General features: G+C 48.0%; 2 protein-coding genes across 2 annotated transcripts in view; one reads left to right on the forward strand and one right to left on the reverse strand.

Annotated features, from left to right (window-relative positions):
• Window positions 1-104: 104 nt before the first annotated feature.
• On the reverse strand, window positions 105-20,385 carry SPPG_06767 (uncharacterized protein). Its single transcript, XM_016754967.1, has 13 exons — window positions 15,756-20,385; window positions 12,578-15,683; window positions 11,602-12,517; window positions 10,018-11,534; window positions 9,868-9,952; window positions 9,552-9,796; window positions 8,890-9,482; window positions 7,530-8,833; window positions 6,894-7,465; window positions 6,666-6,829; window positions 6,363-6,595; window positions 6,081-6,312; window positions 105-6,027 (listed from the first exon to the last, which is right to left on the reverse strand). Exons 1-13 carry the CDS (start codon window positions 20,372-20,374, stop codon window positions 168-170), a joined length of 19,446 nt encoding a protein of 6,481 aa, XP_016605807.1. The 5' UTR covers window positions 20,375-20,385; the 3' UTR covers window positions 105-167.
• Window positions 20,386-21,370: 985 nt separating this feature from the next.
• Window positions 21,371-22,553, forward strand: part of SPPG_06768 (uncharacterized protein) — a gene marked incomplete at both ends in the record, with an annotated part of 1,459 nt that continues 276 nt past the window's right edge. The window contains one exon of the mRNA XM_016754968.1: window positions 21,371-22,512. Within this exon, the coding sequence (XP_016605808.1) occupies window positions 21,371-22,512 (1,142 nt within the window). The remainder of the gene's footprint in view (window positions 22,513-22,553) is intronic.

Here is a 22,553-nt window from a genome sequence, read left to right on the forward strand (position 1 = left end):
TGGATAGGCATACTTTTTATAGAATCGTTGGCGACCAATAGTGTGCCAGATGGGTGCCCCTACGCGCATATTTATGTTATACATTCGCAAACATCACTTATACTCTGTCAAAGGTCCTTATTTACAATGTATTGTACAAAAACTTTGCAATATACAAACAAAAAAGTTTAATGAGGCGTTCGAATGAGATATACCAGAACTAGACCATCCACGGTTCCAACGACAATAGACCTTTGGTTGGCGCCAACCGCCAAGGAGGTAGGCTGACTGGCAAGCGGGACCATGGCACATACTTCTCCGTTAGCCCTCGCTTGCCTAACAAAGTTCTTGCCATTATGATCAGGCTGACTATCCACCTCTGAAGCCAGCCCAATATCCCAAACCCTCATTATGTGATCCGCTGCAATAGTGATAATATATCGGGGATTGTCCATAAAGCTCCATAAGACAATTCGACCTGATTCGTGACGAAGCGAACAATGCCTCCATGGTTTATCTAGTCGCATGACAACGATAATGCCGACATCTTGGGAGGATGTGTGATTCACGATATCGCCTTGCTCCTCCATTTCTACAGCAGAGTATGCGAATAATTTCCCTAGCTTATGCGATCGGCACTCTTGTATCTGTATGTTATCTCCCTCTGAACCACCAGAAGACCAGATTTCGCCATTGACCCACACACTCGATGCAGAGCAGTAGATAATTTGATGCGAAGCGGACCAGCACAAATCTTGAACACGTTCTCCTTCCCAGGTTTCAAATGTCTGAAGATCGTGCCCGGTATGCGGATCTACCATATAAACGCAATTTCCGTTTGCCATGGCTATTCGTGTGCCATCCGGAGAGAATAGGCGGGACGGCAGAGATGTGCAGTGACGCTGAAAGAGAGGTGTTTGGTGGTATGTTAGTGAACGGTCTGCTCGCCGGAGTAGTTGCCAAGCAGTAAATGTGTCGTGGACTCCCCAAGTGTACAAGCACAGACCATGGTGCTCTGTTTTCAGACGGCTGAGGGTAACTCGACGGAGGCGACTTGAGTGTAGAATGCGCAGAGATTCTTTATGATTGTGAAGATCGAAGACAATGCCTAGATTCCCACAGGCACTTGCTATATAGTTTTCCATCTTTGAAACGTGGACAGAGTTTGGTTGGTCGGGTAACGTGGTTTGAGTAATAGGACGGACCTGGGTAAAGTTTGCATCGATAGACCAGATGATGTAGGTCTTGTCATTGGAAGATGATATCAAGCTTAAACCGCTATTGGCGCTATTGCCGCGAGTGAAGTCCAGATGCGAAACAGCCTTTGTGTGATGAGGATCGGACACAGACATGAGTGGCACGATCTTTCCTTCATTCTTCCAACTATGTGTGTTGCACACAAGCAGTTGGTTTTCACTCGATAAGAGAAACCGTTCCCTTCCCCGAGAGGTGGCGGTACACATGTTCGTTAAGCACGATGCACCTGTATTCACCCGCTTAATCCAGCGTCCCGTTTCGACCTCTGCGACGGTGATCACACCGAGCGGTGTTCCGCAGAAAAGCAGAGTTTCATCCGCGGAGAAACTGAGGCATTGGATGGGTGTGTCAGAGGGGGTGTGAATCAATGCGCATCGAGAGTGATTGTCAATTCGCCATATCATGATTCCACCGTCGATGCGCGTTACCGCCAATAAATCTCGCCCGAGGGAGAATGCTCCTACAGATGTTGCCGACGTAAGTTCCTCGTTGAACCGACATATTTCCCGCATCTTGACCGCGTTGAAGACAATAATGCCTTTATTTCGGCGCGAATACGTGGCTATCCTATGCCCGTCGATGGAGTGAGCGATAACTGCATCAGAGGTGCCTTTTGTTTGAGTAGGAGGCATATCCGCGTCCAACACACTCAACACGTCATCTCCACGATCTGATCGAGGTGCAGACTTATTGGGCGCTTCAGCATCGAAGTCGATGCACTCGAGCTGCGTGTGTTCACCGGATTGCCAGATGCTCTCAAGACTCTCAGAGAAAAATATGGCCCCTCCCCTATAGGAAGATTCTACGAAGGCAATCATTTTGCCATTTGACAGGTTGTACAAGCAAATGTCCTTATTGCGTAAGGCAATGGCGACCCTTTCAGCACCATTCAGACTGAAGCAGCACGCAACAGCTGAAGCTGCCGGAAAGGGTGACTGAAGTAGCACTTCGGTCAACACGTAAGAATCGATGTCCCACGCTTTGACTGTGCCCTCGTCTGTCACGGTCAGGCAGCATCGTCCAATGGCTTTCTGTACTTGTACGGTAACTGCTATCAGCTTCGTAGCTTCCGTTGCCACTATAATGGACTCAGCATGTGATTCGGAAGGCGTAATACATTCGAGCAGGCTGTCGCCGTGCGCTCTGTTGTTGCGTGACCGAGCATCCTGTCGCACGCTAGGGCAGGCTCCTTTTGGGAGATTATAGGCCAACGTAAAACACATTTTGGGATATTGGCGAAGATAGTGCCCATACGTCTCGACGAACAGGTTGTAGTCACCCAGTCGGGTAATCAGCTCATTGTCGCTCTCCGTCTGGGCTCGCTTGAGAACCTCTGCGATGAAGCCGACAACCTCATATCCAACACCTGCAACAAACGCGCTTTCAATGAAACCCAGATTACAAAGTACTCGCGCAGTTTCATGAGGAGAAAATCCAGCCGTTAACTGATGGTGAACAATATCCACTGCCCGATGAGAGTCATACTTTCGCCACTGCTGCTGTCCAGCGGATACCGTTATGCAGGTAGATGCGTAAAACATTGCAAGAAGGCGATGCTGATGGGTCACGTCGGCTGAGCTTCTGATATATCGCTTTTTGATGGCCGTCGTGAACTCTTCGTGGAAAGGAATCAAATGCCCCGACTCTGTTTCGGCAAGAAGATCTTTCAGAGATTCATAAATGAGATTCCAGTCCAAGAATGGGAGTTTCAACAGCTCAATTATTTCGACTTCTCGTAGCCCCGAGCGAGAACTGGCGATTGCAGTGAGCGTACCAGCAATGACATCTCGACCATGGATCTGCTCGAATTCGTTCAACATTTGGTCAAACATGGACGCAACGTCAACCGGTATGTCCAGATTTGAGAAAGTGCGGCCAAATTCAGTGCGCTTGATTTTTTTGAGTAGCAATGCAAGATACAATGGCTTGGAAAGATTCATCTTGGCAAGAATACTTTGAACCTGCCGGTGTTCCACATCTATGTTCATACGAAGGCATTGCATCCTCAGGATGTCCTTCTGCTCCTGATTAGTCAAACCTCCGAGTTTCCAGCTTTTCGTGTCAGGATGTCTCTTTCTTAGGGCAGGAAGGACCTTCTCGTCAGCAGCACTGAATAACCAGCGTACTCGCAACAGAGTTTGGTTATCGACATCCGCAATGGATGGAAGCCAACTGAAATCATGCTGTTTTTTGCTTCCCAAAATGCTTAGGCGGTCGACCCCGTCCACAATGATAAGCACGTTTGTTCCTAGCTTGGCGACCTTCTTCAGCTTTGTGGCAAAACCTAATATATTCTGCTCCGAGGTACCGGTCCCAATATCAATCCTTTCTGCCTCCAAGTGTTTTGACAATTGTGTTTGAAATCGTCGAAGCATTTGGCTGATGTCAAAGGATCCATACCACGTTCGCACAAAATTTGTCAAAACAAGAAAACCATTCGCTTGAAACTCGGAGCATATCTTGCCTAGAAGAGTAGTTTTTCCCATGCCGCTTTCGCCATGGAGGAGCAAGGTGTTCTCCATTGGTACCTCGCCCTCTGCCGCTGGATTGTTGTTTATTGATAGGAAGGCTCGGCGGACATGTTCCAGTACCTCTGATCGTCCAGAAAAATCGGTCAGATTGCTGACGGGAGCAATGGGCAGAGAACTGAAGTCTCGCAAGTCTATGCATTGTGCGATGTCTTTGGCTACTTGTAAACCCCAGACTTCCAGACCGCCCATTTTGACTCTTCGATCTTCGATCCGGGAGAAATAGCTTTGATAAATGTGAACTGGACACCTGGACTCTGAAAGTTGCTGCTTCAGTTTCTCAACCCGTTCTATGGCTCTTGAGTTTTCTGGTTCGTACAGCGATCGGAAGCTTTTTGGGACAGAGCGGGTGAAAGCGGCATCGCGGAAATAAAATATGAACGAACTATTCTGGACAGGTAGCTCTAGAGCACAGTCGATTTCAATTTCCCACAATTTTGAGTGCGCTTGCATCGTGCCCTGAACTTCAAGACTCCTGTCGGGAGAAGAATCGCCGAGTTTCGAGCCAATAATTGATAAGAAGATGTCTGCACGTCGAATTTGCCATCTACTTGCTTGAACATAATCACTTTCACTAACACGGGCACTTGGGTGCCCAGCACGGAAATCCACGACGTGTAGCAGAATATGTTTGCGCAACATTTTATGTTGAAGCTGAGGTAGTATGTTACTGTAAAAATATTCTCGTTCGTTGTAAGTGTCTGGTGTGGAGCACAAGTAGACAGTGACGTAGCGGGTAAAGGTGGGTGCACTGCCAGCGGAGGAGGCATGGAAAGAACTTTTCCCCCAATTCAGCTCGCTTAAATGCTCAAGATCGGCGATACTGAACGGCTCCGAGGAACACAAGGCAGTCACGCCATGCAAATACAATTCTGAAGGAGAAACTCGCGTACGCAAGGATAGATCAGGTAGGCTATTATCCGGACTGTCCAGGTGTACGGCAGATGAGTCGCTGATCACCTGCGCAGGCACACTGATTTCATATTCACTCATCATATTGGTCGCTGGGGGTTCACCGGCTCCAGTAGTCAGGGGTCCTTCATTTTTCACATACAATCGCAATACCAACGGGGGAAGGATTGACGAGCACCCAAGAGCTATAGCTTCAATAGCTTCATTCTGGATCCTTACGTTCCTTAACAGTAGATCTGTCAGTATGTACGAGGACTCGGAGAGAGTATCCTTCGCTTGCAGGCAGTTCATTTCGTTAGAGCCCACGTGGAATTCTAGACAGCTTTTGACTCTCTCGAGTGGAACCGCATGCGTGTTACAATAACCCATCATGGCAGCATGCACCACTTGTGTCACTGATATGGGTAGCTTCACGCTGACGAACTGCAGTGGATTCGAGATGGTACATCCTGAGAGGAATTGTGCAGCAATTCCAAGCTCTTGAAAATATGATGAAATCTCGTACTCTAGATGTTTGGGTGCCAAACACCATGAGTGGGGTATTCGACGAGCTGTCAGAATTTTCAAAATGTGCCGACTTTCGTACGTATCGCATCCACTAAGGATTGCATCTAGCCCTTGTTTCACGCGGCGGAAGACAAGATTGTAGCGCCCCGCTTCTCTCAGTAAGAGTGTCCGTCCATTTTGAACTCTGGAGGCTGACTCATAAAGATGGCGAACACTCGGCAGTCTAGGTAAGGTCCTCCAAAATCTTCCTATTTTACTTAGGAAGTCTTTATCCAGCATCGAAAGGGAAGAAAGGGAAGCTTCACTGGCGTGTAGCGCAGGGCCGCATGGACAGTCGAGCAGCAGCTGCAGCTTCTCAGATACCCTCTTCCGTAGCCGCTGGCAATTGATCGTGCCTGCGCCGATTTTTGAATCTAAGGACTCTTGCGCAGATAGGTGCTGATCATTGTCAAAGCTTTTCTCGAAGTTTTCATAGTTGACCACGTCGAGTTCTGATGGTTTAACGTACTCATCCAAAATGGCAAGCACGGACGATCGGACGCTTTCTACGCGCTTCTTCTGATACCTAGGTGCCGCCTCCTTCAGATACACCGACTCCAATAGCAATGTTTCGGATATAGCCGGTGGTAAACCCCTGTTCCTGGCTTCTGCAATTATCGTGATCGATAGGTCAAAATCTACATCGTTAAAGTAAACGATTTTGGAGAACATCGTTTCGGGCCTTCTCGCTGTCACCACGAGCCCGACATGTCCATAAATGACGGAATAATATAAACGATCAACAGGGAGAGGTTGCTTGTTGTCGCGAACTATATAGTGCTTGCAGAAATGCTTTGCGAGGTGCCTGTTGTGAAGATGAGAGTAGTCCCAAATGAATGAGTTCGACCTTGCTCTTACCGAAATGATAGATTTTTCTCGTGAAAGCAAACACGAACAAGGGTTGGCACATCCGCAGGGAGCCTTTCCTGTACAAACGCCGGGCAGAGGAACCACATCCGAAAGCTGGCAGCAGATTTCTGCACCATGTAAATTATAGCCTTCAATTGGCCAATCCAGTACGCATCGGCGTGAATAACCAGCCAATCTCCGTTTCCCGCAGCGTGAGAGACCTTGTCTTTCCACTTGTCACCTGCTTGCCATTAGCATACATGCTGCAAACGCAAATGAGATTAAACATACCACGCTTATCTTCTTCTGTCATTATAGTTATCTGTATCTGTGTCCCTTCGTAATCTTCACAGCCCTGGACCACCAGACGATGTGTATCGGCCAATTCATCGGTCACAATCAGGACGATGGAATGGTTCCCTTGCAGACGCATGAACTGATCGCTACTACTGTCTTCTACAAGCAAGCCATAGCTCGTCAACATATTGACAAGGACTGGTTTTAGCATATCCGGACGATTAATCCTGCATATTGAGTGTTAGTCACAGCAGTCATACGCCATCTCTACATAACACAGCACATGATGATACGTACAGGGTAGCGACAAATTTCTCCATATTAGAGAGCCGACGACTCCAAACGTTGGTAGACGAAGTAGTTTCAAAAAAGTCATATGCAGCGCATTCTGCATTGTGTGTAGCAGTAGTCAGGAATTCATGCAAATCTGGCCAGCTGTCCAATTGAGAAAGAATAGTGGTCTGCAACGGTGTTCATAAAATCATTAGCGTCCACTTAATTTGCGACATGTCGCTGGTTGCATACCGTATTTAACTCTTCTGACTGGTTTTCATTCAAATACACCAAGACCTTTTCGAGAAGATTGACCTCGTTTCGGCTCACTAGACCCCGACGACGAGCATTCACAGTTGCTAGCACAAAGTGTACCGGTATTCGGTCCTCTTCCCGCAGCATATCATTGACCTTGATCATTAGCTGTAGAGTGAGTGCATTTGCTACCTTATTGACCGCGGAATCGCTAAGCGCAGAAACTTTCAGGGTCGAGACTTCATTTCGTAGACAGTCATTGAAAATTTGGGTGAAGACCTGGTCATCGGTGGCATACAAACTATTGAGTAGCTTTATACGCTTGAACGCAGTATGGAGCTCACACCCGAATGTGGCCAGGCTCATGAATGGTTTATACTGGGGCAAAATATCTGACTTGAATGCTTTGTATGCCTCGGTCATCGATTCAACAAGATAACCTTCACGTTGAAATAAAATGATATCGTGCATGAGATCCTCGCTGTCGGTAATACTGCAGGTTTCCATCATGGTTATGCATGCGTCGAAAGAACTTTCGCTCGTGTGCTTCTTGGAGGATAGCTTCGCCTCTACGGATCTCAGTAAGAATTAATGGTAAACGTGCATAGGTAGAATCAATATTCATTAACTTACGCATGCTTTTCCGCTGCTGACTGAAGCTTGGTGTGGCATTGCTCATGATAAAGTCAAAGAGTAGGCTTTGGAGGGTCGTCCCACAGTGCGTAAAATTTACGACCTGAAATTTATCGAGCATTGGTTCATTTGCCACGCCAGCATCTGCAAATACGACCAGCGGAGATCGTTGGGTAATGCTCGTTCGTAACTCCTTCAGCCTCTCCTGCTGAAATTTCAAAATCTCTCTGCCCAACTCCTTGCTAGTAAGGCCTTCTATCCAAATTGGCTTCCAGCTTCCCTTTAGCCTGTTTAGCTGTTCTACAAAATCCGGGCGTCGTGCGTCCAAACGATCCGGTTCGCTTCCTTCAGATGTTAGGTATCCATACTGCTCCAGTATCAGTTTGGCTAAACCATTCGGGTCGATAAGCCATTTGTCACGTTTTGTTGCATGCATCAAGGTCAGATTTTGTCGAACAATCTTGACTTTAAAGAGAGCTGAATTGGCTGGCATTCTTGTATCTTTCGTTAGGGGAATATTGGCAGCATGCCCATTGATATGTCGCTTGATGAGATGTCGCCATACGTCCTCGAGCTCAACCCTTTTTTCATCCGATAACGGGCCGAAATAGGCAAGAAGCCCACTGCGCATGAGCGTATTTGCCAGTAACAATTCTTTACGGCTGCCGAGAGCATCAATACGGCTTTGGATTTTCTTTGACAGCTGTTGCAAAGACTTGATGAAGCGATCTTGGAACTGCAAATACTTTCCTGTTTTTTTGCCATCATGGAAGGCACAGGTGGCTTGGAACATCTCGGCAAGAAGCGTGAAGATGGATTCAGAAGCCCTTGAACGTTCGGTGACTGGGGGGTCCCACAGATGCAAGGGTTCTCGTACAGTACCAGGAATATTGACATCTACAGTAATAAGAGCTACCCCTCGCAATTGGCTCGGTTGCTTCCGAAATCGTTCTATTGTCGGATGTAGGAGACCAGCCTTACGAGCGCGAATCATAATCAACTCATGAACCTCTTTAGAGGGAAAGACCAAACCTGTCGCCGCTCGCAAGGCAATAAATGCTTTGCGATGCCGAAGAGGTGAATGCTTTGCACCAGCCTGTTTTACTGGTAGGACCACATCCGCGCCGGAGGTTCCGTACTCTGCGAGGTATTCGGAGAACGCCCTTTCTGCGGCAATAAACACATCATTGGTGACTTCCAGCTGAATGACGTTGTCCCATTGATTCGCGGATTGCCTTCCGTTTCGACTTAGTTGTACATATTCTGGCAATCGTTTCAGAAAAGCGGTCAACTTAGCATAGGCCCTAGAGGAATAAGGATAAGGGGGTAATTAGGTGGCCTTAAACCGACGCGATCCTACTTGATTCCAAGAAGTCCCCCCATATTCGTTTTCACGGAAGACTCGATCAGGTTTATTCGCTTTTCGATTTGGTTTGCCAAAGTGAAATAGAACACTTTCCAATCCATGTCTTTAGGATAAACAAATGTGACTCCCCATCCGCGGCGATACGACATCCATTTCCAAAACTCTTCATCTGCCAATAAATCCGCCCACTTTCGGTTGACAGAGGATCCACGAGCAAGGGTTTTGCAGTCGATGAACGAAAGCACCTTCAATCCCAGCTGGCACGGAAGCTCCCCTACTATATCCACGTATAGGCGATTAACCTGACGTACAGCTATTGCACGCAAGCATATAAGGTTTTCTCCCTCTAAGCCGCTTTGTATCAAGTCCTTCACCCTCAGGTCGCCGATTTTGACATTTGCGATTTCTCGCAAGAACAACGTGGGATTCCGCATCACCCACTTCGAAAGTAGGGAGAAGTCCGCATTCCATCCTACGAGTGCGCAACCAACTTTGATAATTTTCGTCAGCAACGGGTTTGGGTTAGAGGCTGTAAGATGGAGCTTCATTAGGGTGAGATCCGCAATTTCCAGCCGTCGACGAATATCCTGTCAGATGAATTGGTATTGGTAAATCCCACGATCAGCTGAGAAACGCCGTCGCGGAAGAATTCATGCCTTAATGGTGTTCACAATGACTTCAAATGACCAAAACTCTGCTCTTCCCGCGTATGCTGCAGACCATTTCTCGTCAAACACCGCCTTTTTCTGCTTCACAACTTCTTCGGCTTCACGAAGCGAAATCATTATCCGTTGATGCTTTGCTTTGAAGGAGCGGATTGCAGGAAGTATGTTAGACACCGTTATTGCGGCACGTGAGGCAACAAAAGGCGTAATTGCAGTGGAAGCTGCCACGTTTTTATCTGATCATTTGAGATATGCGAGGATGAGTGAGAAAATAGTAGCAAGCAACATACGCGACAAATGCTGATACCGTATAGAACTGGACGATGGTAACCAAAGGCATTTGTTGGCTGCTTCATTGGAACCGGTAGCGTTTCAATGCTACAAGATCGTAGCTAGGAGAAGGCGTATATAGGTGAAATCACATGAGACCTTTAGCCGCAAAGTATAAGATAAGCACCTTGTCGTAAACTACAGTTGGTGTCGAGTGCGCTGGTAGCTGCAATAAATCCAGCAACGAGGCTCTCGCTTGCAACACGTAGGGATTGTCCGCAGGTTCCAGTAATTCTTCAATATCTTCCATCTTGAGAGACTCGAACAGATCGCGAATCGCTTTCAATTGCTTTTGTCCTTCTTCAACATCCGACGCCAATCTTTCTCTTAAAGTTTTAAGTTCATATAGCGCCGCCTGATAATCACTGTGAGCAGCGGCGACCTTAGGATTTTCAAAGACAGGAGTATCATCCTCGCAGTGGAACGCTTGCTGCATCCATTGACTTTCCGAGATGTGATCAGCATGTCCGGGCTCGTGAGCATCGAAGATGCTAGTTGGAGAGAAGATTTCGTGAAGGAGAGCAATGCGACCAACCAGCTCACGTTTAGTGCTAGCAAGAATGGAATATTGCCGTTGGAGGTTGGCACATTCTCCGGTAGATTCTATAAGCTTATCGCGAGATTTTGATAGCCGAATGTGAGCATTTGCTGACCCTACGACACGTTTTGCAGTATTCAACCGGCTCTGGGATTGCTCTTCTTTGATCCGTCGTACCTCACGAGAGGAAGAATAGAGCGTTTGAATCCATGCACATAGCTCGCGTGCAGCAATCCCGACTACCGCACACCGGTCGGGTCTGAAAGTCGGTTCCTCCATGATTTTCTTGAGTTTATCGAGTACCGCCTCCGGAAGTGTATCGGCCGTCAGAGATGAGATGCGGAATATAAAAGAATGACTTGCAATGACTTTTCGGGCTTCCGTCCACGACTGTGGCTTATCGAACAGAATGCAGATGGCGCTGGCAAGAAACTGAACAGGAGGTGGTGGATCTGTCTCAGCTTTCAATTCCTCAAAAGCATCCTTGCGAAGAGCCTGCAGGCGCCGTATGCTTTGTTCCAAATTCTGCCGTGCAGCGGCTAGGCACGCATCCGCAGCATCTTGTTGTTTTTGGCGCCACTGTCGGTCTATGCTTTCTTCGTCGCTCTTTAGTTCCTTTCGCAATTTTTCTACATCCATTTGTTTTTCTTTAAGCTGCTTCGTGACCACATTTAGTTGTGCCATTGTCGATTCCAGCAATGCTGGGAGATTCTGAAGTTGGCTTCGTGTGTTGTCGACAATCGTTTTCACCACTTCCCGTGCGTCACCAACTTTTTTCAAACACCGGCGGAACTTCTGATTCTGAGAAATAAGTTCGTTTTTGGTATTCATATAATATTCTGAGACGTGTTCAAGGAATTTTTCGTAGCCATTGATCGGCATTGATTTCAAGAAAGGATGTGACCCGCATTGGATTGCATGAATTACCGCGAGGAACATCTGCGCTGTGCATGTGCTTAGGGATTCGGCAGAGGTGGACTCATCATTAACAGCCTCCAAGAGCCCTGAGTCTGCGAAATAGTTTTGTGCCAGCGTTCGTAGGGATGTTTCATTATAGTCATAGTAGATATCGATTGTCAGGCTCGAGATAATTTTGGGATATTCGGCTGTCAAAGCACATCAGTCGAATGGAACAAGTATCGCATGCTATACGAAAAAGCAAAAATCGCATACCCAGCTGATCCAGGACCATTAGATTTGCCATATCCACGCATACGACTATCTTCAAGTTTGTTAATGTTCTCTCGTTAAGTTCTCTCTCAACATCCAACGCGCTCAAAGCTTTTCTATTCTCCCCTTTTACCAACCCAAGAACCGCTCCCCGCGATATCTTTCCTCTCTCATCCCGCTCCGTCTGCTTGGCCTGATGTGCAATTTTGCTCAACATATCGTCGTACTCTCCCGATGTCCATAACTGGACCGATCTGCCGCGATCAAGAAGAGCATTCAGATCCCCCAAAAAAGTAGGATTGAGCGCGCATTCTGCCGGGAGAAAAATTCCGACAACAATTTTTTGGAGCGAAATGGCGGCGTCGATGATTTGCTTCCGAATGAAGAGGCGCCAAGTAGGAGTATCAACTGGGCCGATTATATTGTACTCTCGGAATCGATATCCTCGCATTGCAGAGGCTTGTTTTGCGAGGTCTTTTTGCACATCGTGGAGACAATGCCCAATTAGGAGCGCACTTGGATATTGATCATCGCCCAAAACCCTGTCCAGCCTACAGAAATGATCGATAGCTCCAGGATACAAGGTAATGTCTCTCTTTACGAGTCCTTTTGCATCTCCCTGAGTGGTGAATATAGATATGGCTTCCTTAATAAGTTTCTCGCTGACCCCGCGGTAGGCTGTTCGATCCATGTATGCTGCTTGGGTGAGCGATACGGTGGACTGCCTTATTGATGGTGAGAAGCCGAGCGTAAAAATAGATCGGTTTGTGTCGCGTTCATTGGGACGCACAGCCATCGTTGTCATATCGGAATACAGATATGACAAGCTGGATGACGGTGCTGTCTGGTGAAAGTATTGCAGACAGACACGACCGACGATATCGTGGTATATCGAGGTGTCGCTAGGGCTTATTCGATCCTATGAAAAGGTCATTATAAGCTCACAGGAATGGGCTTCCAGGCAAGGATAATTACTCACCAAATAGACTCTGTCAACCTCAAAGCACCATGCAGTCATCAGCGACTTGCTACTCATCCACTCTTCCTCACTAATTTTCATCAAGCCCCTTAGAACTTTAGCTGCATCTGAGGGCACAAAAATCCTTATTCCTGATCGTAGTATTCTCATTTTAATCAAGTGGTGACACCGGAGGGTTGCATCAATGACCATGTCGACTTTGTTCCCACGATGATGCATACATTCCAGAAACGATCCTCGCATTTCGCAGTACGCATCCGCATCATGGAACCTGAACACAATAAAATGACGCGCAAGACGATGCGTTGGGGCTTCCAAATCAGAGCATCCGAGGATCGAGATGCGTCTTACAGCTCTAAAAGTTGTAGCGTTGCTCCAGTATCCACCCATATCCGGAAAGGAGCGCCAAAACTCAGCTACCGGAGATGGTGAAGAAGGCCGCGCGGCCATAGGTATATGTAAATCGTCAACAAAAAGGGTCAACGTTTTATTATTGGGGGGAACGTACGCCGCGGTTGCTTCATCTCTTACAAGGGTTTTATGCAACTGAGCGTGAAATTCCTCTGGAGTGGATGTTGGATGGAGCATGTGTGTATGAATGATAGTCTTCTGCTCTGGTAGGTTGGCGAGAGTGCGTTCCGCAGCAAAGGTTTTGCCGGCACTCGGGCCACCGGTAAACAGAACGCTTTTGTGGTGCTGAAGGAGCGTACTGGCGAGGTTCCTAATGTGGGAAATGACACTATGTGTGGGCGATGGTGTCCATGATCCAGTGACAGTGTTGAACACCAGCAGGAACAGACTGGGACCTTCGTGATGACTATGGAGTACGGCCCAGAGCTGACTGGAAGATTGGTTGTCTTCCAGCAGTCTATATATAGTGGCTTCAAATCCTTTCCGATGCTCCACATCGACGGCCAACCCGAATGACCACACTACAGCGTACCAGAAGGCGTCTTCAATTACTGCTTGACAATCTTTCTCGAGACAAGCTTCCCCTAAGAGACACTGTAAGATTCCCAGAAAACTACTAACGGATGATTGAAGATCCATTCCCCGGAGACGGCAAATCTCATCCAAAGAGGATACTAATTCCTTCATATAGATGCCAAAGATAGCCTTTAAAGTGCATTGAAGCGCTGTAGCGAGCGGCGAGAACTTAGGATCTTTCGGTATCTGGTATATCCATTCGGAAACGCAGACCTCCCACGTCCACTTGGTTTTCACATGCACGAGACTGAATCGCGAAATAAATCCAGCTGAGACGTTATGGATATCTTCGGCTTCCCATATGAGGGTTACATTCTGGGACAACATTAGCCTTTTCCCTGTGCTTAAGCACAGTGCGCTTGGGTGCATCAACGAGGCGACCGCCTCGGTCCAGGAGGAGGAGTACGGGCCGTCGAGATGAATCCACGCGGGATTAGGGCTTGAAGCGAGATCTTCTAAAATACCTTTTGTGAACCCCGTTTGGGATGGGGATCCAAAGAGAAGAGCCGAGGAAAGTGCAGTTGGATTGATCGTGTATAATGGCATGGAATTGAAACGAGAAGCTGCGCGGATTGTCGTCGTTTTACCAGTTTGTGGCGCTCCAAGGACGAGAACGTGGGTGCCTGGTATGGATGTTGCAGTGAGGAGACCGCTGATGGCATTTTTCAGATGCATATGCAAAGGATCACAGTCGGGAGTTACGATATCATTGCGGATATTGCAAGGGGGGCCTGTGGATATGGCCTCGAAGGTTGATCCAAAAACGGCTCCCAAAACGTCCCTCAATATACCAACTTCTTCTCCGACCGCCTTCAGCAGTCCCCACTCCCATAAACACTTCGCAACAACTTCGAGCTCAGCAAAATTGTCTCTCATCCGCTCCATATACCGGCAAACAGATATTACACTTCTCACGGATCCCATTCGTACGCCCAGCCCCTCGCACCCCCGCCAGAAGGCGGCAACTTTTGCGGCACAGCTTTCTGCATCCTTGAACCCCGCATTCCGTAGCAATACGGCGGTAACAATTTCAACTCCAGGTAAACGTAATGCAATCGGTACCATCCGATTCCGCACCGTACCCCTAAACAGATCATCGTCCATCTTCTCTGACGTTGCAAAACATCTTACATGCACGACCGGCGGTAATTTCATCACTCTTCCCAGAAACGATACAGAAGAAAGTTCCTTTCGTGAGGATGCAGCTGTTAGTTCCCTAACCGCTTCTAGACCCGCCAAGCAAACGCCCAAAGAATCCTGGCTTAATCTGTCCAATTGCCGGAAGACAAGAAAACATCCTGTCAGGACCATCCCCGTCAACAGCCTCCGCATGACCGCACTTGAGACTGCCGGAGAACAGCAGCATACGACCGCAAATCGACCAAGAATTTGCGTAAATTCGAGGAGAAGGGTCGTTTTCCCTGTATCAGGTGGACCGTGCGATAAGATTCCATGATTGGAAATTAATCCAGGCCAGAGGTTAGTGAATGTTCTGGACGAAATACCCAGAGCCACACGGGCAGTGGGCGGAATGTATTCGAAGCCGTACGAGGCATGGTAAAGATCTTGAGAGATAGTCACGGTCACTTCGTCTTCGTCGTAGTGATATTTGAGCGCATTCAGCCATTCCAGCGACGTTTTCATATTTTCCGTTGTGCGTTGGGCATTTAAAAGGCATTGAATCCAGTCACGATGAGATAGGGTAAGGGTCAGAAGAATTTTGGCTAACTTGTCTGATCGGGTAGTTAGCTTCCTGATTTTGTCCAAGGTTTGCGACAATAGGGTGTCCAATCCGCCTTTGATGCCCAAACTATTTTCAACCTCGAGCGTCCGTCGTACTTGGTGGGCTAAAACTCGAATTTGTTCAGGAACATCCTCACCGTCCTCGTCGCTATTTTTGTTTCTTAAAACGGTGAATATTATCTCCTTGAGAGTGGATTGAATCTGCGTCTCAATCTTGGAAAGCAATTCTTCGATGCTCAGATGGGAAGTGCTGATGAAATTACGAAAAATCAGAGCTTCGCTTGTCCCGGATGTGGTGGATCGAATGCCGGTTATTTTGTGGTCCTGCGCTGCTGAGGCGGAGGACTGATGGATAAGAGAGGTAAAATAAAAGTATCTAACATAACAGGTGGGATATTGTTAGTTCATAGATAGATAACGTTTGGCCCATCTCGTCGTAGGAACGTACTTTGACAAATATCCATTCAACTCTTTGGGTTCTCTCTTAACCTTAACCAGCTCCAGCAGTTCCTCATCAGCGCCAAAAAACAATCGCGGAAACCCAATCCGCTTTCCATCTAACCACCCTTGAACATCCTCAACCAGAGATCCCAGAACGCCCCTCATCTCCGTCAATCCCTCGGCCAGATCTGGCGCAGCGTCCACCAATGCTTTCATTCCCAAGTTCTTCTCAGCCTTTGCTAGGAGGGCGCGGTAAGTAGTTTCAACGGCTCTATATCGTTTGGTTTCCAATGGAAGCGCCAGCTGAACCTCCGTAGCATTAAAGAAAGAATGGGTCGAGAGAAGAAGTGGCTGAGTTTTGGACCATTCAGTAAGAGATTTGAGAGCTCTTTGAAGGTCGTTTTGGAGCGCTGTAAATTGGTCAACGTAATGTTCAATTCCTGGCTCAGATGACCCTTCCAACAGCAGCTCAACCGACAGCAAGTCCGATTCAATAACGCCGATAAGCCTCTCAAAACGGCTGATAACTGACAGGCCCGTTGCCTCATCCCGCATAATCTGGATGGAAAGCTGGGCAAACCGGTTTTGTATCTCAGAGAGCGTGCTCGAGAGAGACTGTTCTTGCTCTGCTTCTTGGAGAATTTCCAAGAGGTCTTCATATGTCAGCCCTAGATTTCGCCGTCCGATGGTTTTAGTGACAAGGGAAAGAGGTGTGGTGGTGATGTCAAAATCGGCCAAGCCCAGAGCGTTGCGAACGGAATCCCAATGCCAACTACGGAATGAATCATAAGTAAGGACTTCCACAATAGGGTATTCCGTCTCAAGAAATGCTGCTATTTCTTTCGCAGCGTGCTGCGCGATAGGTGGGTGCGCAATGCCCGTTGGTGTAAAAACTTCTAGTAGTTCCGCACAGCGCTTCCGAATCTCGGATGCATGAATATTACAGATTGGCTCATATCGCCAGCGGTCAAGATCTTCTCGATATTGCAGTAAACATGTGACCAAAACTCTACGAATGTGCATTGATGTATGTAGGTTTTGCAGTTGCGACAGTCGTTGAGTATCATCAATACACGAAGCTTTGCGGATGATGACGGCTGCGATATCAAGCGCATTTACTATGTGCTTGGAGATAGGTGTGAGAGACTTGAGCGTAATTGTGGTGGGATGATTCTGTGCTCTGGCGTCCTCATGCTCGTCATCTTCCGTCCTATCCTCCTCTTCTTCCTGTTCCTCGTTATCCGAACCACTGCTGCTTGTAGCGTCACCGATTGGTGTGGTCAGTACCTTATCCAAAGCAGCCTCCACCTCATCCCACAATTCAACTATCATACACATTTCCTTCTCCACAACGGCGCTCAGTCGTTCAATGGCTTCACTCACTGCTTGTTTTCTCAATGCAGCAAACTCGGTCAAACGGTCATACATGGTGTAGGCGTCGTAGAAGCGCGTCACCAACTCATCATCTACAGCCCACTGTCGTTCGTCCAGAAACGATTTGAGTGACTTTACAAAGCTAGTTTGGCCTTGCAGAAGAGGAAGAGCAGCATCTAGAGACTGCAGAGATACGGACGCAGATTTTGTTTGATCAAAGTTGCCGGGGGGTGGGTGCGTGGTATACGTCGTGTACACATCATGGATTTCCTGTACTTTACGGTCCAAGAGTCCTTCCAGATTGGTGAAAATCCTTCGTCGGGTCTTCGAAACCCATTCCTTGATCTCGCTCTGGAAGTTTTCACTGAATACAGCAAACATCCCACGCGGAGTTACCTTTGCAAGACCAGCACAGTGTTTCTCAACAATGGATATGTCCCGCAATTGGGCATCGCACTTATTTAAGATATTTTCGGCCGGGTTGGCGATATCAACATCTAGCACTGACACATGCGAGGCCGAACGAACTCGCGGCAGTATTGCAGCCGACAGCCAGTTCACGAAATCACGACATGAGTCAATCCCTTCGTCAATCATTTCAGAGCAAAGCTCCTTCAAGAATACGTGGTCCTCGGGCGTCGGTATGTACGGCCCAGTAGGGAATTTGCATGAAATTGGGGTGAGCATGCAGGACAATGATTTGTTGAGAGCAGATTTCCACGATTCAAAGTCAGTGCTGAAAGTAATACTATAGTCGGCGTTCCAGTCAAAGATGAGGTCAACTCGGATGCGTATGGCCCCTTGATGGAACGACTTATATATATCGGTTATCTTTGTTCGGAAGATGGGCATAATGGTCGATTTTGCGATGACAGCGACAAAGAATTTGAGAAGGGAGCGGGCAGTCTCAGCATCTTGTGCCTCCATAGTTGATAACATCGTTTCCGCTGAGTCCCTGGGTTCTACCTGATGCGCTCGAAAAGCCGTAGTTACCGCTGCTGATAGTACATTACCAATGTGCTCCGAAACAGTTTGTACGAATTCCCCATGTATGTGTGCGCATGCTTCAACAAATTCTTTGGGGGTAAAGAAGATACACCTCGTGTTGAGATCCTCAGAATCGTACGGGATTTCTCCACGTCGCAGGACATCACTAATACCATCCTTCAATAATCTCTGACACTCGTTTCGCAAGCAGAACACGGCATCGGTGCATTTCTGCCGATAAAACTCAATGCGCGGATATAGCAGTGCTGCTAAACGTGCTACTTGACCTTTCACGGAGGACGTGACGCGGATCCGCTCATCTTGCCAGTGTAATTCTGAGAGTGTTGGAATAGTGAGGGGCTGAGGAAGGAACCTTTGCAAGTGACCGCTACAAAGAAGGGCAGCTTCGATCTGAGATCTTGTGTAATCATTCTGAATTTCGGCCCTAAGATTAATGAGAACCTCCGGTGCAAATGTAAGAGATTCATCTTCCTCTTCTTCGGTCTCCCCGGCGTGATCCCCCTTGCCAATGGTAGTACCACATATGAACTTGGTCCACTGTCTTCTTTCTTTCCTTCTCTTCCTTAGCTCATCAGCTAGTAATCGCTCAGACGCCCTCACTGGCGCATTGGCTATATAATCTTTCAGAAAGGGCCGTGCGATTGCAACACATTGGCGAAGCGCAAGACGATATTCAAACTCAACACGGATGGCATGGGCATGTAAAAGTTTCTGATGGTGGGCATTTGGCGTTTCGTGAGGTAGCAGGATGTCGGCACGAGTAAGTTGCGTTGGCGGATTGCGGCGTTCTGGAAGGGGTTCTTCCCATTTGATAGTATATCTGTTGTCAGTCGGATCATAGGAGAGGACAGTACATGGATGCCAGGCAATGGCAGGCGCCAATGCAGGGTCGGGCGTATCAGGGCCACTTGGAGCTTGAATACCTGGAGCTCGGCCCTTGGTGCGGACACCGGCTTTGTCCAATTGGGTCGAGAGAGGATCAACTAGTTGCTGCTGAGCGTCTTCGTGGTCCATAAAGAAATCTATTGGGAACGTGTGTCCAAGACGTCTCCCAGGCCTAGAAATGGGGCGGTCGGGGAGTGATGTATAATGCCGGTCGATATCCTTCTGTTCTGTCAACAGAATCGAAGGTATGTGAGGCACTTCGTCGCCCAGCCATTGTATTACATCTGCAGGAGTAGGTCTACCATCGTTGATGTGCTCCTCCTCCCTCTCTTCCCCTCTCATTTTTGGCATACTGACACCTCGATACCCTTCCATTCTTGCCTCTATTCTAGATGGCGACGGAGTCAGCCGTTTAGAAAATCGTCCAAGTTTAGGCAGCGGGTATTGTTTCGCAATATGACTGACCATGACATGCCCATCCTCTTCATCAAAGTAGTAAGATGGAATGCGATGGAGCCCAAGCTGAGGTGGTAGGCGAACGTATACTTTCGGGCCCGCCGTGCCACCAGTAGTACCGATGGGGACCAGAGCATGGTCTGCGGCAGGTGCCAGATGCCTGTCTGAATGCTGTACAGTTGCTGGATCCGGAACTACCGATGGTGCAGTCCATGCAGTCCGAAAGATATCCGCTATTACTTTAAAGAACAAGGATTTTGTCTCTCTGGAGAGAGGCCGGCTCTTTCTTGGCAAGAAGAGATCATCAAGAGGTTCGCCGCCCATCATTGTAGCTCGACGAGCAGAGATAATTCTTCGGCCCCTGTCGCCATGGAGAACAGATTCCGCTGATGCGGAACCCAATCGGCGACCCGTGGCTGCAGAGGGCGGTCTGAGAAAAACCAGCTCATCCAGTTCTCGAAATGCGTTTAATCTTGTTTTCTGTTCCTGAGATAGATCAGCGGTACGTGGGCGAATGATCCGATTTGATGAGGAAGGAGTCGCAAAGCAATCCGATGTCAAATCATCGGATTCGTCAATGAGATGGATAGGAGGTCCATAGTGGACATTGGACGTCAGGTCAAACGAGACTTTTGATGATCTTTGGGGATAGTCAAACCTCCCTTTACCCAAACCACGCTCTTTTCCAAAAAAGAGCTCCAGAAAGCGTTCTTCTGCTTGCTCCCAGCGGGATCCTGCTTCATCATCATTTTGGGTTTGATTTTGTTCATCGCCTGAAACTGATTGGATCTTTGTATATGGCGGCTGCAAGGTATTGATGTCGTCCTTATTAAAATCATCCATAGGAAGAGAATCATGCTTCCTTTCTGGCTCACTGAGGCAAGCCCCATCAGGAGGTTGCATATTCTGTTATCCAGAGTCGCGATCCTTCCCTCCGCTTGCTGACTTTGCAAAACGCGTTCGCCTTGTGAGTCAGTCCAAGCCACTCACATGTGATGTGGCAAAGGCAAAAAGAACCTTTAGCGCGTTTCTCCAAGAAATACGCTGTTAAGAATCGAACCCTCGAAATGATGACAAAGCAGCAAAGATCAGCGATAATGCAAGGGACACCATCGCATGTCTTCCATCCCATGTTGATGATCTTGTTTATCAGTTAGAGATGGACGATTATTATCTTGGGGCTAGCTGCGAAAACTTTGAACTCGTCCACGATCTTGCCTGTAACGGGATCTCTTTGGCACGCTGCAGCAAGGAGAAAAGCACGACAAGGATGACGGCATTTGCCTATCTCTTGGCTTTGCCTCCTTTCAACCCCCCAGCTCCAACATTCCACGGGGTGATCGGTGTCCCTGAGTGGTCTCCGGCCCTGATCTCAACGCGCAGCATCTGCTGTGATGCTACATAGCCTCTTTCGGCAATCCCAATGCGCGAACAGTCCGCGCTGTCAAGGAGGATTACGTTTCCACCATGCTGATAGGAGAGATGGCAAATACAATGCCTCCGTGGTCAGCATCATTTTTATACATCTAGCCAGCAAGAATGGAGAATTTGTGAAAGAGGTGTGGGGAACACACTATCCAATCAGGACGGATCAAGATTGTAGATCCATGTGCGGACACTGAAAACATGGTCGTTGATTAGAAGGCAAGGGTGCTTGATCTTGCAAATACTTGATCAAGTGGTATTACCAGCGAGTCCAGCACAAATTATACATCTTCCAAAAACACTTGGAATGTCCAATCGTTATATATGGCCCTGAAGAATGCTATGGGCCACGGGTGGGGATATAAATAACCCAACAAATTCAATCCCCCATTTATCAGCCAGAAATAGCTTCTTCAAAGTTATTGCAAGTAGTTCTGAACCTCATCCTCCCCATTCCTTTGCCGTGTTCTCGCCATGCATCTCCTCTCGTCCATCGCGCCAATCTTCCTACTTGCCACATTAGCATCGGCAAAGCCGGTACCGCGATCGGACCAAGTCGTTCGGTGTACCCTCACCTCCGATGCGCAGATCGCCCACATAAAGGCATCTCACCTTGATGTCTGGTCCCACAGCCTTGGTCTCAACCACCCTGCAGACATTCGGGTTTCTGCTACCGAAAGAGCCCAACTGGAGGCCACAGGGGCAAAATGTGATGTCTTTATCGACGATCTTGCTCCTCTTCTTGAAGCAGAACAGCAACCTCATCTGGCAATTCGACAAGGACCAAGTGCGCTGGCCGCTGACCCGTACTTCTCAAGCTATAAGCCTTACTCTCAGATCGTCGACAAAGTCAAAGCATGGGCGCAAGCTTATCCTGACCGCGTCAAGTACTTGGGCAGCATCGGCGCGTCAACAGAGGGTAGAGAAATTCCCGCGTTCAAGATTACGAATAACAAGATTCCAAGTTCTTCCAAAAAGAGCATCTACTTCAACGGAGGAATCCACGCCCGCGAATGGATTTCCTCCGCGACGGTGATGTACGTTGCCAATGCGCTCATCACATCCACTGACCCCCAGCTCTCCGACTTCCTCGACAAGGTCGAGTTTTACATCACCCCGATATCTAACCCAGACGGATACGAATATAGCCGTACGCAGGACAGGTATTGGCGGAAGAACAGAGGCAGCAACTCGAACTCAAACTGCGTAGGTGTGGATCTCAATCGTAACTGGGACGAACATTTCGGAGTTGTGGGCGTAGATTCCAACCCATGTTCCGAAACTTACAATGGTCCATCTGCGTTCTCGGAACCGGAAACCAAAGCTCTCTCCAAATTTATCCTCTCACTTCCCAACCGTATCGCTGGAATTGACTGGCATTCATATGGCCAGTACATCCTCCGTCCATGGGGATGGACAACAACAAAGAGCAAGAATGAAGCCCTCTACAAGGCCCTCGGTGATGGTGTTCGTGACGCTATCGCAACGTTCAACGGAAACCGATATAGCTCAATCACCGGAGCAGAACTGTATCCTGCTTCAGGGGCCACGGATGACTGGATGACCGCCAAAGCTAAAATGACCGGTTTTACGATCGAGTTGAGAGACACGGGTCGGTATGGCTTTCTCCTGCCAGCCAGCCAGATTGTCCAACCGA

Source organism: Spizellomyces punctatus (genome assembly GCF_000182565.1).
Source record: "Spizellomyces punctatus DAOM BR117 chromosome Unknown supercont1.13, whole genome shotgun sequence".
Lineage (NCBI taxonomy): Eukaryota > Fungi > Chytridiomycota > Chytridiomycetes > Spizellomycetales > Spizellomycetaceae > Spizellomyces > Spizellomyces punctatus.

Coding starts and splice junctions, on each gene's coding strand:
- SPPG_06767 (XM_016754967.1), bottom strand. CDS start 20,374: ATGCAACCTCCTGATGGGGCTTGCCTCAGTGAGCCAGAAAGGAAGCAT. Junction 7,466..7,529: donor TCAGCAGCGGAAAAGCATGC/GTAAGTTAATGA, acceptor TGAGATCCGTAG/AGGCGAAGCTATCCTCCAAG. Junction 6,313..6,362: donor GACAGAAGAAGATAAGCGTG/GTATGTTTAATC, acceptor AATGGCAAGCAG/GTGACAAGTGGAAAGACAAG.